At 37.6% G+C, this 16,568-nt stretch overlaps 4 protein-coding genes across 6 annotated transcripts; all 4 read right to left on the reverse strand.

Annotated features, from left to right (window-relative positions):
• Positions 1–175: 175 nt before the first annotated feature.
• On the reverse strand, positions 176–2,258 carry LOC149616291 (uncharacterized). Of its 2 annotated transcripts, XM_089856501.1 has the most exons (6): positions 2,131–2,258; positions 1,908–2,065; positions 1,320–1,838; positions 886–1,225; positions 502–758; positions 176–434 (listed from the first exon to the last, which is right to left on the reverse strand). In XM_089856501.1, exons 1-6 carry the CDS (start codon positions 2,198–2,200, stop codon positions 339–341), a joined length of 1,440 nt encoding a protein of 479 aa, XP_089712627.1. In that variant the 5' UTR covers positions 2,201–2,258; the 3' UTR covers positions 176–338. The 2 variants fall into 2 exon arrangements, with proteins under 2 accessions (XP_089712627.1, XP_089712626.1); XM_089856500.1 differs by having other exon boundaries at positions 176–758.
• Positions 2,259–3,997: 1,739 nt separating this feature from the next.
• On the reverse strand, positions 3,998–6,056 carry LOC149616292 (uncharacterized). Its single transcript, XM_089856671.1, has 5 exons — positions 5,938–6,056; positions 5,703–5,872; positions 5,098–5,628; positions 4,699–5,038; positions 3,998–4,579 (listed from the first exon to the last, which is right to left on the reverse strand). The coding sequence occupies exons 1-5, from the start codon at positions 6,005–6,007 to the stop codon at positions 4,137–4,139; spliced, it is 1,554 nt and encodes a 517-aa protein (XP_089712797.1). The 5' UTR covers positions 6,008–6,056; the 3' UTR covers positions 3,998–4,136.
• A 2,165-nt stretch (positions 6,057–8,221) lies between these two features.
• Positions 8,222–9,890, reverse strand: LOC149616293 (uncharacterized). Its single transcript, XM_089856777.1, has 5 exons — positions 9,771–9,890; positions 9,386–9,708; positions 9,063–9,330; positions 8,807–8,983; positions 8,222–8,746 (listed from the first exon to the last, which is right to left on the reverse strand). Exons 1-5 carry the CDS (start codon positions 9,859–9,861, stop codon positions 8,355–8,357), a joined length of 1,251 nt encoding a protein of 416 aa, XP_089712903.1. The 5' UTR covers positions 9,862–9,890; the 3' UTR covers positions 8,222–8,354.
• Positions 9,891–11,896: 2,006 nt separating this feature from the next.
• LOC149616294 (uncharacterized) lies at positions 11,897–15,991 on the reverse strand. Of its 2 annotated transcripts, XM_089856496.1 has the most exons (7): positions 15,945–15,991; positions 15,778–15,872; positions 15,674–15,713; positions 15,412–15,591; positions 14,701–15,015; positions 13,275–13,534; positions 11,897–13,209 (listed from the first exon to the last, which is right to left on the reverse strand). In XM_089856496.1, the coding sequence occupies exons 1-7, from the start codon at positions 15,969–15,971 to the stop codon at positions 12,942–12,944; spliced, it is 1,185 nt and encodes a 394-aa protein (XP_089712622.1). In that variant the 5' UTR covers positions 15,972–15,991; the 3' UTR covers positions 11,897–12,941. The 2 variants fall into 2 exon arrangements, with proteins under 2 accessions (XP_089712622.1, XP_089712621.1); XM_089856495.1 differs by having other exon boundaries at positions 15,778–15,991.
• Positions 15,992–16,568: the final 577 nt, after the last annotated feature.

The following is a 16,568-nucleotide window of genomic DNA, read 5'->3' on the forward strand; positions in this document are numbered from 1 at the left end:
TATTAATTGTCCTTGCTATCACTAAATTGTCTTTAGTTTACTACACTATGCGATAAGATGTCGAAGTGTTACACGGAGTGCTAAACTATATTTTCCTGTAAAAACATTTTACATAAAGTATAATAAGTATGCCTATGAAGGCCACAATTAATAATTGCACCACGATTGAACAGAATTTAAATTAATAAGCATCAATTATTTTATTCACAAGTCAACAAGTCTTCATTAATTACAAAATATTATCCACATTATGTTCGTCATTTAAAATTTAAGCCCTTTAGTGGGATGTGTTTAAATTATAGTTCCTATCTATCAACTCAAATCCAAATCAGATAAGATCAGTTCCGAGTTGGGAAGAAGACCAGCGTTCCTTGTCGCCCCACTGTCGTTCGTCGTGGAGTTGTCGTTTGAGATGAAGTACTCTGTTCCGGCATCTGCAACATTAGAAGGTTCGTACATCCAAAATGCAGTGTCATTGAGATTTAACGTATTGTCAGCCACCACGAATGAATTCAAGTCGGAGTCGTCAGTGGAATTGTTGGCAACAGTCATGTCTTCGTCTCGATTTTCAATCGATGAAGCCGATGTTTCAGAGTCAGATGAGTTTCCATCGAAAGCGATGTAGGCGTTAGACGAGTTCAGGCTTGTAGAAGGGTCAAAAACCAAGTCTGTTGCTAGGTCTTTCTCTTGTACAGAGTCCACAACGATTTCCGACTTAAAGTGCTGAGGTTTCTTCTTATCATTGGTTAAGTTGTTCTCTAGAATGCAAGTATGAAAAGGGAGTGATAAGTTTGTCAGTGACAAGAAGGCAATTGAAGATTGATTTAAAATTCCGATAAGTCGTATTATCGAATATCCTTTCTAATCTACACCTAAATAAATTACCAGAAGAATGTGTCTTTATGTTGTCAAAAACATGATTCTGGTTCAAAAGTAACTCCATGGCCTTGTCGAATTCTTTGTTTGTGAAGTCGACATCGTACACAATTTGAGGTGCTGTCTTCTTGGCGTTGCTGCTCTGAACTGGCACACGGCACTTGACGTCGGTTGGAGTTTTGCGACAATTGTTAATTATGACAAAAGTGAAGTTGTTGGTAGTATGGTCGTTGCCAACGTTCTGGATACGTGTCGGAGCCGCATTGTGTGGCAAAGCCAGAAATTTTTGCTTATTCTGCGACAGCAAGGCGTAGTTGATATTGCTCGATTTATGTCCATAATTTGGCAACTGAAAAATAACAAAGATGCTTTAGTTACAAATACTGCCTAAGATGTATAAGGATGGTTTTTTGACTGTAGAAAGGATTAAGTTGATATATCACCACAGCTGGTAAGGACTTCGATGGAGCATACGTCCACGATTTGATCGGAGCATATGTGGGCCATGGCTTCAAGGCTGGCAAAACTAATGGCTTAAACGCAACCGATTTTACAGGAGCGAGAGTCGGTAAGACGATAGGTTTGTAAGTTGGCAATTGTATCGGCTTGAGTGGCCCAAATGTTGGCGACGGCTTCAATGGCGGGAAAACGTATGGCTTGTACGGCGCAAAAGTAGCAGATTTGATTGGCGCCCACGTGTGAACAGGAAGCGGCTTGTAAGCAGGTACTGCCATGAATTTCATGGGAGCGTAGATTGGTATCTTCAAGCTGTAGTTCCAGGTGTTGTAGTTAACCTTGGCGGGTGCCTTTACTGGTGCCAACGTAGGTAGAGTTAACGGCTTGAAGGGCGCCATAGTGGGATATTTGTACACAACAGGCAGCGGAGACATAGTTGCGTACTTGTAGACCGGATATTGATAAATGGGATATTGGTAGATGTACTGTATCGATTTCACCGCAGTCTGAAAAATAGATAATAGAAATTATATTTCTATTATCTATATAACTAAGACCAGAGTTGAGGTAATTACACGAGGTTGACAAGGCATCATTCCCTTGTTTGGAACGCGATAATAATCACGGCAAGGCTTGTAGTTCTTGTCTTCTTCAGCAAGTCTGAATATGGGATGACTGCTGCTTCCATTCCAGTTTGCCACGCGATTCATTGTCCCATCGATGTCACTATGTCCTGCAATTACACATTTAACTTACATATCAAATCACACTCACCGATGAAAAGGTCCTAAACTCTACCTTCGGTGCTGCCAAGTACTGCCAAGACGAATCCGCAAACAAACGTAAAAGAAATAAGACAGGAATACATCTTTTTAACCGTTTTAAACTTCCCAAATGAACAACAAGCTCAAACTGATACTTTCTCTGCAAGATTAAATGAGTATATATACTAATGCCATATGTTTTTCAAATATCATTCGCGATTAAAAAAAAAAAAATTAAAAAACATCGATATCGATCGTAGATGAAATAATAGACCAAATGAAAGAATATTGTCAGTTCAGTTCAGATGAGACCTAAAAAATATCGACGTTTGAGTTCCCGAGAAAATGGAGTAGTATTAGGGGATTTAGACTTAAAATATCGTTTAAATGTTGACTTGATGTCGTTATTTACTGAGACAACATATTTTTATTGTTAGATATCCGCATTCCACTCTAGTTGTGTTCTGTGTTATTGTTTCTCCAACGTTCATAACACACTTCCGCAGAGCAAAGACTAAACAATTAAGCTCTATGGTATTCGCAAAACATCTCGAATCTTTATTTTCTGCACTGCACCGGTAACAAAGAGACTAAACACTTGTACCAGAAGAAAATATTTTCTTCAACTTATATTGGAATTTTCGTTTATTTTTGGATCAATGTACTAATTTTCTAGAATTGTTATTGGCTCTTGATTCGCAGCTGTTGCAAGTTTAAGCGATAAGGTCTAATGAGACTAGTCAACTAACTCCACATATGCTATGTTCACACTTGCACAGGAGTCGGTTGACAACTAGTTTTGAAACAGACTTTATTAATAGTTCGAAGCGATTTCAGCTGCCTCGGTTCACGCATTAGTGTTGTTTGCTAATGCCGGTGAAAATAACCTTACCAATTGACTGCACGTTACAGATATTGCAATTTTTCTTTAATTATTTCTATTTATTTAATCCTTATTCACTATTTAATTCAATCAACTGATTTTACTGTTAATCGATCTATTCCATCTAAATTAATTGGAAAAAATTCCATATCTACGCTTTATCAAGAAGAATTCCATTTTCCGAAAACACATTATCATGAAATTAATCATTTAGTGTCAATGTTCAATAACTTGTAGTGCAAGTACCAGTACAAGTACAAATACAAGCACCAGTACAAGTAGAAATACAAGCACCAGTACAAGTACAAATACAAGCACCAGTACAAGTAGAAATACAAGCACCAGTACAAGTACAAATACAAGCACCAGTACAAGTAGAAATACAAGCACCAGTACAAGTACAAGTAGAAATACAAGAACCAGTACAAGTAAGAGTAGAAATACAAGCACCAGTACAAGTACACGTACAAATGTAAGTACCAGTGTAGAATACCCCTGAAAACTAGAAACTATAGCCTACAAAGCCGCCTCAAGTTGGTTAGCGAAGCAACTTCAAGAAACTGTGCTTGTAATTAGCTTCTCGAGTATCAGTTTTGTACACAATTAACTTTGGATGCGTTTTGAATCGCTTCGAAACGGTTTCTCATATAAGTGTGAGCATGGTTATACAGTTACCTCTGCCTAACAAAGATAATTATTCATTAATCTTCGCATGTTAAGCTTTGGCTATTACTATGGTTGATCTCGAAAAAACAACCTGTGTCAACATTAAATAAGCGAGGAATCTAGTACCGTTAATAGACGTCTTTTTTATAGTTTATTAATATTTGAAAACCCAGACAAAAATCAAATAAAACAAAAAGGTTAATTTAAAGTTGCCATGACCCACTTTTTCGCGAGTTTACTTCACTTTCAAACAGCTTGCAGAAATTTTACACGGCGAGAAAAATACCAAATCACCGCAAAATATTAGCATACAAAATAGTAATTATGGCTACGAAGACCAAATTCACCAATATTTAAATTAATAAACAACAATTATTTTATTTGCAAGTCAACAAATCATCGTTAATTACAAAATAATATCCACATTATGTTCGTCATTTAAAAGTTAATACCCTTTTAGTGGGATGTTTTTAAATTAATATAGTTTCTATTTATAAATCCAAATCAGATAAGATCAGTTCCGAGTTGGGAAGAATACCAGCGTTCCTTGTCGCGCCACTGTCGTTCGTCGTGGAGTTGTCGTTTGAGATGAAGTATTCTGTACCGGCATCTGCAACATTAGAAGGTTCGTACATCCAAAATGTGGTGCCATTGAGATTTAATGTATTGTCAACCACCACGAATGAATCCAGGTCGGAATCGTTAGTGGAATTGTTGGCAGCAGTCATGTCTTCGTCCCGATTTTCAATCGATGAAGCCGATGCTTCAGAGTCAAATGAGTTTCCATCGAAACTTATGTAGGCGTTTGATGAGTTCAGGCTTGCAGAAGGGTCAAAAACCAAGTCTGTTGCTGGGTCTTTCTCTTGTAGAGAGTCCACAACGATTTGCGACTTAAGGTGCTGAGGTTTCTTCTTATCATGGCTTACGTGGTTCTCTAGAATGCAAGTATGAAAAAGGAGTGTTAAGTTGGTCAGTGACAAGAAGGCAAATGAAGATTGATTTAAAATTGCGATAAGTCGTATTATCCAATATCTTTTCAAATCTCTACAATACCAGAAGAATATGTCTTTATGTTGTCAACAACGAGATTCTGGTTCAAAAGTAACTCCATGGCCTTGTCGAATTCTTTGTCTGTGAAGTCGACATCGTACACAATTTGATTTGCTGTCTTCTTGGCGTTGCTGCTCTGAACTGGCACACGGCACTTGACGTCGGTTGGAGTTTTGCCACAATTGTTAATCACGATAAAAGTGAAGTTGTTGGTAGTATGGTCGTTGCCAACGTTCTGGATACGTGTCGGAGCCGCATTGTGTGGCAAAGCCAGAAATTGTTGCTTATTCTGCGACAGCAAGGCGTAGTTGATATCGCTTGTTTTATGTCCATAATTTGGCAACTGAAAATAACAAACTGCTTTAGTTGCAATTTGTAGAAAGGATTAAGTTGATTTATTACCACAGCGGGTAAGGACTTCGATGGAGCATATGTCCACGATTTGATTGGAGCATATGTGGGCCATGGCTTCAACGCCGGCAACACTAATGGCTTGAACGCAACAGATTTTACAGGAGCGAGAGATGGTAAGACAATAGGTTTGTAAGTTGGCAATTGTATCGGCTTGAGTGGCCCAAATGTTGACAACGGCTTCAATGGCGGGAAAACGTACGGCTTGTACGGAGCAAAAGTTGCAGATTTGATTGGCGCCCACGTGGGAACAGGAAGCGGCTTGTAAGCTGGTACTGCCACGAATTTCATGGGAGCGTAGATCGGTATCTTCAAGCTGTAGTTCCAAGTGTTGTAGTTAACCTTTGCGGGTGCCTTCACCGGTGCCATAGTGGGTAGAGTTAAGGGTTTGAAGGGCGCCATAGTGGGATATTTGTACACAACAGGCTTGTAAACAGGAAGCGGAGACATAGTTGCGTACTCGTAGACCGGATATTGATAAATGGGATATTGGTATATGTACTGTATAGATTTCACCGGAGTCTGAAATATTAATAATAAAATATTACATTTTTAAGTAGGATTGAAATATCTAAAACCAAAGTTGAAGTAATTACACCAGGTTGACAAGGCATCATTCCTTTGTTTGGAACCCGATAATAATCACGGCAAGGCTTGTAGTTCTGGCTTTGTTTCTTGTTTTCCTCAGCATGTCTGAAGATGGGATGATTGCTGCTTCCATTCCAGTTTGCCACGCGATCCATTGTCCCATCGACGTCATTATGTCCTGCAATTAACCATTTAACTTGCATATCAAATTACACTCACTGATGAAAAAGCCCTAAACTCTACCGTCTCTGCTGCCAAGTACTGCCAAGACGAATCCACAAACATACGTAACTAAAATAACACTGGAATACATCTTAATAACCGTTTAAAGCTTCCCAAATGAACAACAAGCTCAAACTGATACTTTCTATGCCAGATTAAATGAGTATATATACTAATGCCATATATTTTTCAGATAGCATTCGCGATTTAAAAAATATAAAAACATTGATCGTAGATGAAATAATAGACCAAATGAAAGATTTCTGTCAGCTCAGTTCAGATAAGACATAAAAAATATCGACGTCTGAGTTTAAGTGAAAATGGAGTAGTATTAGGGGATACAAATGTTTTTTGGTTTTTTTAAACAATCTTCGCTACGACCATAAGTTTATAAGCTATGTTCCAAAAGTATGACACTACCTATACTTCGTAATGCTAGAGACTTAGTGAGAGCTAGTTCGAGAACGTCAAGCGAGAATTGACTACACTCGGTTTTGCAGTCCATGAAGCCATGATATATATAATATAAAATATTATATAAATATATATATAAATTCAATTCATTGATGATATGTAAAAATAAAAATAAAAATACCAACTGCGCCAAGTATTTAGTGGTATAAATTTTGTTATTCAAGTAAAGCTCATGTCAAAACCAGCTAACGCAAAATGAATAAAATGTATTTTATTCCAAATCAAATAAGATAAATGCACCATGATCAACGCACACAATAGCCTTTTGGAGCTCTAACCGAAATTATAGCTTAACTTAAGACAGAAACTCTAAAGTTAATTAAGCAATAAGATTGCATTAATGTCAATGTCGTGAGAACATAGCTCAACCAAAACAAAAATAGCGTTGTATCTTCGCCAAATGATGGAAAGGTACAATTACACATATCCCCCTCCATCGAAAATAAATGCCTATCACTGGAGTTTGGACACACCTTGCCGTTACAAATTGAAACAAGTTGGGAAAACCAAAATATTACCTCTCCGTGTCAAGAAGATTATATAAACTTAAAGTATCCAATGAAAACGTTATTATGTTTCTGAGTTGGGGTTTCCCATTTTTGTTGTTGTTTTGAAAAATATATCGCAATGCACGGGCCTTGATAGATATAGGAGGCAATGAATGAAATATATCACAATGCACGGGCCTTGATAGATATAAGAGGCAATGAAGGAAATATATCGCATGCACGGGCCTTGGTAGATATAGGAGGCAATGATAATCTCTCTCTTTGCACCAGAGGTTTATCTTTAATATTTAAATAAATATAATTATTTTTAATTATTTTAATCTTCAATAATTAACATTAATAATAGTTAAATCGTTTAAAATAAAGTTATACCTATTATCTTCTCAAACTTTGCTAATATTGACGTTTAAAGTGAAGGGTACCCCTCTTGCCCGCTTTTTTCAAATTTGGGGTATATATACGATTCGTTTCCATTATAATAGTAAGGAAAAAGCGCAATTGCGAAAACCTTTGGTGGCGATCCCACCTTAGGGAGGCTAGACGTTTCTCGTAACCCTAGCTGATCGCCGCGTATATCCTAAAACCAAACGATGATAATGGAGTAGAAGCCAATGATACAGATTGGTGTCTATGTGGAATAGACGGAAGACCAGTGGATGGTGGTGTTAGAAGCCAGTGTAAGTGCAGACTGGTGTCAATGTGGGATTGACAAAGAGCAGAAGATGGTGGTGATTAGAAGCCAGTAAGAACAGACTGGTGTCCGTGTGGGATGGACAAAGACCAGAAGATGGTGGTGTGAGAACTCAAGTAGAGGAGCCATTTCCGTGACTGTGAAAGCAGTTCGGAAATGGCGAACACGTTTGCTCCGATACGCAAACTGCGAACGCGGTCACGTGGGTGTAACAACGGACAGACAGACAGACACACAGACAGACACACAGACACACACACAGACACACACACAGACAGACACACACACAGACACGGCCGTTACAGAACCTCTCCTGGACTACGTCACACGGAGAGGTAAATACGTTACAAATTTTAAATGAATACGATCACTACGCATACAAGCATGAAGGTTTAACAAGAAGTAATCTAAAGCTGCAATGACTAACCATGTATCCAAGAACGATAAATCGAGACATACTTTTGACCTTAGCAGGGAAAATAATATTCTAAGATGAGAGTAGAATATAACGGCAGGGGAAAATGATTAAATAGCTTTCTAGGAAAGATTCATGTCACTTTGTTCATACTCACCACCATTAAGATAAATAATAACAAAAAATAATATCAAAGTACTTATTATTAATCAAATTATAACCTTTATTGAGGATTCGTCTATTAACATACACAAGTAAAACTAATCTACTATTGATAAGAATTATATAAAATACACCGTATTTCAAAATACTATCCGTTTCGTTGCTACTTTAAAACAAGGCTTCCATTTCAAGAAGCTGAAGAATCCCTCAACGATCTCCACCACGGTGCATCAATCGCTTGAAAAGGACTACCTTGGATCTTGGGCGCAACTGCTTCCCTGGAAGCCGGGACACCAACACTTCCAGGTATCGTGGGCTTTTCATCAGTTCCAGAAGACAGCTCATTATCACCAGGTCTAGTGCCAATGTTAGATTCTGTGTTTTGTCCCACTGAAGAGCTTTGACTCCCTGAACCCGGAAGGTGAATCGAACCAGGTTGCGAAATTCCAGACACTGCACTGTTGATGTCACCAGGAACTTGTCTAACCAGCCACTCCAGCTCATTAGGGTCTTCATGTACTTGAACTTCAGGTACGGGGACGAACCGCTTTCGTCGAGTCATGTTTTTATTATGTAAATCTAAGAAAAATAATTGATTAGGTTAAGCTGTAAACTTTTACAGGTTAAATCTTAACACACTGGAGTCCACAAATCCTTCTTTTGGACCTTCGGGTAGCGGTTCCTTGAAAATACTTTCAAACGCCGACATCTTGTCATTGTCGGGCATGGGTTTCGCAACTAGTTCTGCTCCGTCAACAATATCGCTGGTATCATATGGTCTGTGTAGAACGGCTTGTCTTCCAGTGGGATCTGAACCTTCAAATGAAATTAAAAAAATACTTTAAAGACGATGAAACAGCAATAGAAATGTCGACTTCAGGCTATAGTTTCTTACCAGTTTTGTCTTCAGGTACTCTTTGGTGTTTATTAGTTACATCATCTTCGTTTAAGCTGGAAGCCTTGGCATAACGGCACGCACCCTTCTCTTGGCAGTCATTAATCACGATTATGTTGAAATCGTTCGTCAAGTGAGTATTTCCAATATTGTCAAGACTCGTTGCCCCATAGTGAGAAGTTGATAGAAACACTGTCTTGTTATTGTTGGAAATGTAAAGAGAAGGTGAGATGTATCCGTACGATGGCATTGTCAAAACAGGACTTTTCTGGAAATAGTTAGGATTAGAAATGATACGCAAGAAGCTTATCTTATCGCGTTACCATGTTGTTGATGGAGGGTTTTAACTGTTTGCTAGGCATGTTGGGTTGAAGTTGAACATATTTGGGATTTGATACTGGATACTTGTAAGCTGGACTTTTGATAATGGGCAAGGGTGTCCAAGTGTATGGCTTGAATGTCATTAAAGGTTCCAAAGTCTTCATTGGAGCGAAAATAGGAGGATTGTACACGGGCACTCCCACGCTAGGACTATTTTCATTTGATGATGGAATAGTTGTCTGGTCTTTGTTGGCAAGTAATTCCTCATATTCCTCATAGCTGTTAATGAGGTCCTCAACGTCAATGGAATTCCCCTTTAAGTCGTCTATAAAATGGAAATTTCAGGGTATATTACATGGAAAATAATTAACTTCGATGAACGCTTACCATCCTGGGATAACTGCTGGCCATGAATTTGACTAGAGGTGAAGACCAATCCTCCAAGCAACACAAGAATGATAAACCGAAAAGCACACATTTCTCAATCCTAAGCAAGATCATGCAATGGCAATAAGCTGTCGAATGATATCACTGAAAGGGCGATACCTTTATATAACCACACACTTTTTAAGCTAAGCACATACACATATTTTTTATCCCTTTTGCTAATCTATCTAATATATATTTTATACCAGGGATAGATGTAATTTTACAAGCAGGAATGGAGAACGGTTAGTTTTTACTTCAGTCCGACTCATAGCACAGTATAGAGTCCCTCCCTCCAACACGTAACGAAAATTTTAAAATATCTTATTGGCTCACTTAAACTACGGTTTGATGACGTTGCTGACGGGGATGGCGAAAATACGAAATCCCTTTTTACGACGCAAGAATTGACTACACTCGGTTTTGCAGTCCATTTTCCTATTTAGTCTGTACTATGCCTTTGACAGCGCCTCAAGAGGCGTCGCTTTACGAGAATCTATGACGTTTCACCTACGTCACTTTATGACATTTATTACGAACTTACGTTTCTATTTTTTTATTAAAAAAATTAAAGAAAAATTCATTTTTATGGGCCTTGTATATCTTGTTGGTAGTAACTTGGAACCAGAAGTAAGATAAGGGACTAGAAGTATCGAGGTAACCAAATTCTTCACTTGACGAAAGTGAATATTCTTGATAACACACCAACAGTTGGCCCTCTGGTAGCCGTTTCTCAATTTTCCCTCGAAAACGTGAACCGCTCGCGGCGGTAGAGGGCCGAACCAGATTCAAGCACCCGCGCCCGTAGGTTGAGGGGAAGGAGGTAGGAAATTGTTTTGGAACTCGACCAATTTTTTCTCTCTGTTGATGGAAGCGGCAAAAAATCCTCAAATTTGTTCACTAGTGCCAGGATCTATTACCAATGCTAGAGCACGTTACTTTTAGTCCCTTATCTTACTTCTGTTGGAACTTAACCCGAAATCGGTCAAATTTATTCAATGCAGTTATTCTTTCCCAATATTACAAATTAAGATTGCGTGCGACATGATTACTAACAATTCATGCAAGGACATAAAGATTAGACTTGCGAAACAAAGCTAACTCACCAACTGTCCATTATGAATATTATCATCTTGAAAAGTTGTGTTTAGTAAGTTACTATGGAAACGTAACAACACCGAAAGGTTTGCGTTATATCAGAAGTCCATTAAATTAGCCTAGGAAGTGAACAATTACAATGGCTGGTATAGCGTACGTCTCTGCTGGATAAAAACTCCTTCTATCTCCATGGATAGGGGGTTAAATTTTCCCCCTTTCCTAACACAGTTAGAAATCTCGAGCTCCTCTCAGGGAAGTGTTGCTTGACGTGACGTGAGCGGGGCGTGACTTTTTCAGCCCATGAACGCTGGCTCTCTAAAGGGTAGAATGTTTGCTCTATAAAAAATTAATAAAGGAACGGCCACGGTTGTTAAAGGGAGGGTGAAGTAGAAAATCAAGTGGATTCTTCTACTAATTATAAATAGGCAGGGGGGTTACGCGATTGGTCGGACGTCCTTATTTAAAATTATCCTTTAAATCTGAACCTAATTTGAATTTTAAAATCATTCGGAAGTATTTCCTGAATGTTTGATTATGCAGACTGGTCTTGTAATTAGGAGAATCGATAAAAAATCACTTGATTTTCTACTTCACCATCCCTTTAAATATTTTTTTTTCAATAGGTTTATGAAGTCATAAAAAACTGAATGACCTTGACTGTTCCAAAATTCACACCCCCATCCCTTCTCCTATGCTATAGAGGGCTCGGTTTTACAGTGGAAGGGGGCGTTTTCGGCCAATAGTTTTTTCTCTCTCGATAGGGCAAATTTTAGCGTACGAGTCGCACCTAAACCGGAGATGTGAGAAAAATTACCGCTAGGTGGCGAATGTGTCGCCCTTCTTCAGTATTACTACACAAGAGAGGGGAGTCCCAAACCCCGCTTTTGGTTACTTCCTAGGCTAATTTAATGGACTTCTGGTTATATCAAGAGCTAATAAAAAGTATGAAACTCAGGCACTCGCCTGTAAAACATATTCTCTCTCCTAAATTTGGTCGTAATGTTTTATTTTATTTACACGAAATTGTTATAACTTGGAGACACAATTGAAGTTGAAAGTAATTAGTAAACGCTTAAATTGAAAATACGAGATACATATTTTAAATCTTGTACAATACATTACCAGAAATATGTTAAAAATCTACATCACTAGGAACATGTTTAAAATTTACATCACTAGAAACATGTTTTAAACCTACATCACTAGAAACATGTTTTAAATCAACATCACTAAACAAGTGCTTAAAATCTACTAAGTCACTAATAACATGTTTAAAATCTACTAAATCACTATAATAACATGTTTGAAATCTACTTAATCACTAATAACATGTATAAAATCTACTAAATCACTAATAACATGTTTAAAATATACTAAATCACTAATGACATGTTTAAAATATACTAAATCACTAATAACATGTTTAAAATCTACTAAATCACTAGAAACATGCTTAAAATTTACATAACTAGAAACACGTTAAAATCAACATCACTAAAAACACGTTTAAAATCCACATTACTAAAAACACGTTTAAAATCCACATTACTAAAAACACGTTTAAAATCCACATTACTAAAAACACGTTTAAAATATACATCACTTGAGACACGTTCAAAATGTTCTAAATAACCAGAAACACGTTTAAAATCTTCTAAATAACTAGAAACACGTTTAAAATCTTCTAAATATCTAGAAACACGTTTAAAAAATTAAAATGTTCTAAATATCTAGAAGCACGTTTAAAATGTTCCAAATAACTAGAAACATGGGTTTTTAATTGGTGATTTTAAAAGGTATTTAGATTAAGGGTTACTTATGGCTTACGTGTAATTATTTTAGTGCCCTTAAATGTAGCGATTGCTATTGACTAAAAATTACGTCGTCGTTTATTATCGATTTGAGTTTTCTAAATTAATATGAATTCATTTAACTTATACATATTTCAAAGATAGTAGAATGTTTTACAAAAAAAAATGTTCTCGATACAAAGGATGGGGTTCTAATCTGGCCGGGGCCATCTTGATATAATCTTCAGTGCTCGCTGTAGGTCCGCAGTTCAAGATCTCTCAATCTTCGATCCTGATCTCTATTTTTGAAATGGTGTCGTAACTGACCAAGCATTACCAAAAAGGAGATCGTCATTGAAGAGATGTACACGAGAAATATAGCGCCAACATCACCGAGAGATGTCTTCAAAAACTCTAAGCTTTGTTTTGTCTTCAGATATTTTGAACAGGCGTTACCGTGCAACAGAACCTTGCTTCTGACTTGATGTCCAGTTTCCCAAAAGTTCATAAGTCTGTCGCGTAAAGAAAATGTCACTTAACGATCGCTAATGATATTGCCAATAAAATCGTCTATTACCTTATATTCACCACCTCTTTCATTGTAGCCGAAGCCGCCTTGGACACTTGGAAAGCGTTTGCAATCGAATAGAAATTATCGCCACCGTAATGCAATGCTTTTCCTGCTCTGTAGGAGTGAAGACAAAAGTATTCCAAATGGTCGAAGCTCCCAAGATAGATGGCGTTCCCTTCATTGAAGACGTCATCGTTGTATCCCGTTGATCCGGATAATTTTTTATATCTTTTGGTGTATTCTGCCAAAACGTCTTTGCGGATATCCTATACCATAAAAATTTATTTAAATAATACGAGCAGAAAAGAAAATAGGTTCCTTATACATTTTATCAGAAGTATATAATCATAAGAAAATAATATATAGCTTCCTATAAGTATGAAACTCTCCATTTAAGCCATAAACAGCATTTTTCTTCCATTGAAATTTGCAAAAAAGTTTCTAATGCCACCTATTAAGAGTTTTTGGCGTTAAAAAATGAAATATTTGTTTAGAAAATTTTTAAATTTTACATTGTAATTAAATCGTTAAAGGTCTAGAAGTTTTTGATATAATAATTATAACTGATTAAGTGCATGTCAAAATTATCATAATAAATAAATAGATGGGGCGAGATTTTGACGACCGAGGCTAGCGCCTACACTGGTACGAGGTAAGGAGTGTCTTGTGCCTCTACGGGCGCAGCCATATTTCCCCGGACCATCGTGCTTTTCGCTGCCACCTTAGGTGGCAGCGTCGGTTTCGCCCCCCTTTTACTCGTAGTACCAAAACTTCTCCCATGAGGCGTAAAGGCGTAAGCGCCCCAAATTTGGGAGCAAATGCTGTAGTATGAAAATGTACTACGTTTCATACTTATATTGAGCTATATACTATTTTCTTATGATATAATACATCTCTTCGAGAGAAGTGTACCACAAAGCGGGGTAAATGTAACGTCATTCTTCCCAACATCGGAACATTTGGAGCAAGGTTACTAAACCGAATCACATACGCGATAAATATTTCCCTCGTCATTACTCTATTAGCATTTGACTATTTGGCAAAACGCGCTTGCGGATTTTTGTCCCACCCCAAGACGTGGTTTGTGCCAGGGTTGATTGCGGGGAATTTAGTGCCAAACAGTTATAGAATTCACCTTACGGCGCGATGCCCATCTGAAGTTTGATAAGCGGGAAAGCAAAAATAAAAGGGTGTGCCTAGGAAGAATGACGTTAATTAACTGAAGTGTTAAAACGATACCGAGTGTCATCCATCCTTATTATTTTAAGGTTTAATGTTACGCTACCTGAACTTTTCAATTAAGATTAGTTATTAATGAATTTGAGCATATACCGTAAGAGTAACATCATTAACCATAATAATAACGATTGAACTATTGTTTACTAATCTTTTTCTTCGTGACCTATGGTTTAGGCCTACTCTTTTAAAATACCTCCAAAAACCACCTGAGGTCGTTCTCAGCCGTTTTCACAATCCGTATGTCAGGGTAATTGAAGATATCATCCAAGTGGTTTATGTTTCGATCAATGTCCACCGTCAATTTCGTTGACAGGTTGGCTTTGAAGACTTCCATCAAAATGAAACAGCCAATGAAATAGGTGGACAAGAAAATCTTCTTAGCACTATCGTAATTGTTCTCCAAAATGTAGGAGACACCGAGAAAAACCAGGCGTACTCTCGGCGCAAGTCGATGGGCAATCGCGAAGAAGTTGAAAATAACAAGAAAGAAAATGATAACCATCCACACCTATGAAAGGTAAGGGTTTGGTGAATGAAGTCCCCTTAAGACGATAACAGAAGTAGGATAACGGACTAGAAATAACGTGCTCTAGCATTGGTAATAGATCCTAGCACTAGCGAATAAATTTGAGGATTTTTTGCCGCTTCCATCAACAGAGAGAAAAAATTGGTCGAGTTCCAAAACAATTTCCTACCTCCTTCCCCTCAACCTACGGACGCGGGTGCTTGAATCTGGTTCGGCCCTTTACCGCCGCGAGCGGCTCACGTTTTCGAGGGAAAATTGAGAAACGGCTACCAGAGGGCCAACTGTTGGTGTGTTATCAAGAATATTCACTTTCGCCAAATGAAGAATTTGGTTACCACGATACTTCTAGTCCCTTATATTACTTCTGTAAATACGCACCTTCGAACGAAAGACATTAAGAACTCCACTCAGTGATATGTGATAATCGGCTTCTCGGAAATAAGACAACGTATAATATTCGTGGATTGAAATCAAGCATGTTAAAGTTCGATTGAACGCATTTAAATTAGCCAGAGAGCCAGAGTCAGCCGATACCACAATTGGATAAACATCTCCGTCCTAAACGGTATTTAAAATACTTGAAATTCTTCAGGCTAACCTCAGGCAGTTGCGCCTGCTTTAATCCTAATAAATTTCTTACCATGTAATAGAAATCTCCGGGAACGAACGTTACGTTCATTCTACCAATAAATATTCAACTTTTATAATAAACTAAAGTGAGGTGGCAACCCATTCATAACTTACCGGCCTTTCGTATAGCATAGGAATTCCATAATTAGTCTCTCTGCTGGATGGTATCTCAAAACGTCAAGAGTTTTCTTCACGTCGTCATAGAGTGCCTTAAGACGACAAAAAAGGGCTTGATGGAGGTAACATTGCCAAACGTGGATCAAATAAATAAAAATACTCACTCTGTCGATGACAATTTTCATGGACATATTTGAGCCGTAGCGAAGTTCGTTCTCTTCGCTACTTTTTTGAAAAATTTAATTCAAAACAACTTGGGAATTTTTTGCTAAATCAAGATAGCAAAAAGTGGAGACCTTACCTTTCTAATATAATCCACCTTTCGTAATAGAGGCGTTTCTTCACGAAGATAGCATTCTATCACGACATTTAGATTTGTTGACCAACATTAAGTATTGCAATAGTAATTTCCATGCTATTCAAAATTACGCTAATGGTTCCAACAGAGAAACAATAGAAATCGATGGGCATTACACTACGTTATGACCGAGGGGCGGTTATCCATGAAATCGCGTACGCTACTTGCGAAATACAACTAAAGCAATCCTAAATCAATAAAAAAATCAGAAATCTAGAATGAAATCAAAATAATTTTTGCCGAGGTTGTGCCTTATCTCTAATTTTATGAAATAATATTTTTTGTTAGCCATGTTAGTAATATCCAATTAGTAACTTTCTACATTACTTTCAAGTGGTGCATTTAATCATACTAGGTATATATTGTCAGGGATAGATTTAATTTTAGAAGCAGGAATGGAGAACAGAGTAATCTAGGCGCGCGTCAAAGT

The sequence above is a fragment of the Phalangium opilio genome, unplaced genomic scaffold (genome assembly GCF_054372755.1).
Source record: "Phalangium opilio isolate 3A_F unplaced genomic scaffold, DU_Popi_V2 ptg000217l_1, whole genome shotgun sequence".
Classification (NCBI taxonomy): domain Eukaryota; kingdom Metazoa; phylum Arthropoda; class Arachnida; order Opiliones; family Phalangiidae; genus Phalangium; species Phalangium opilio.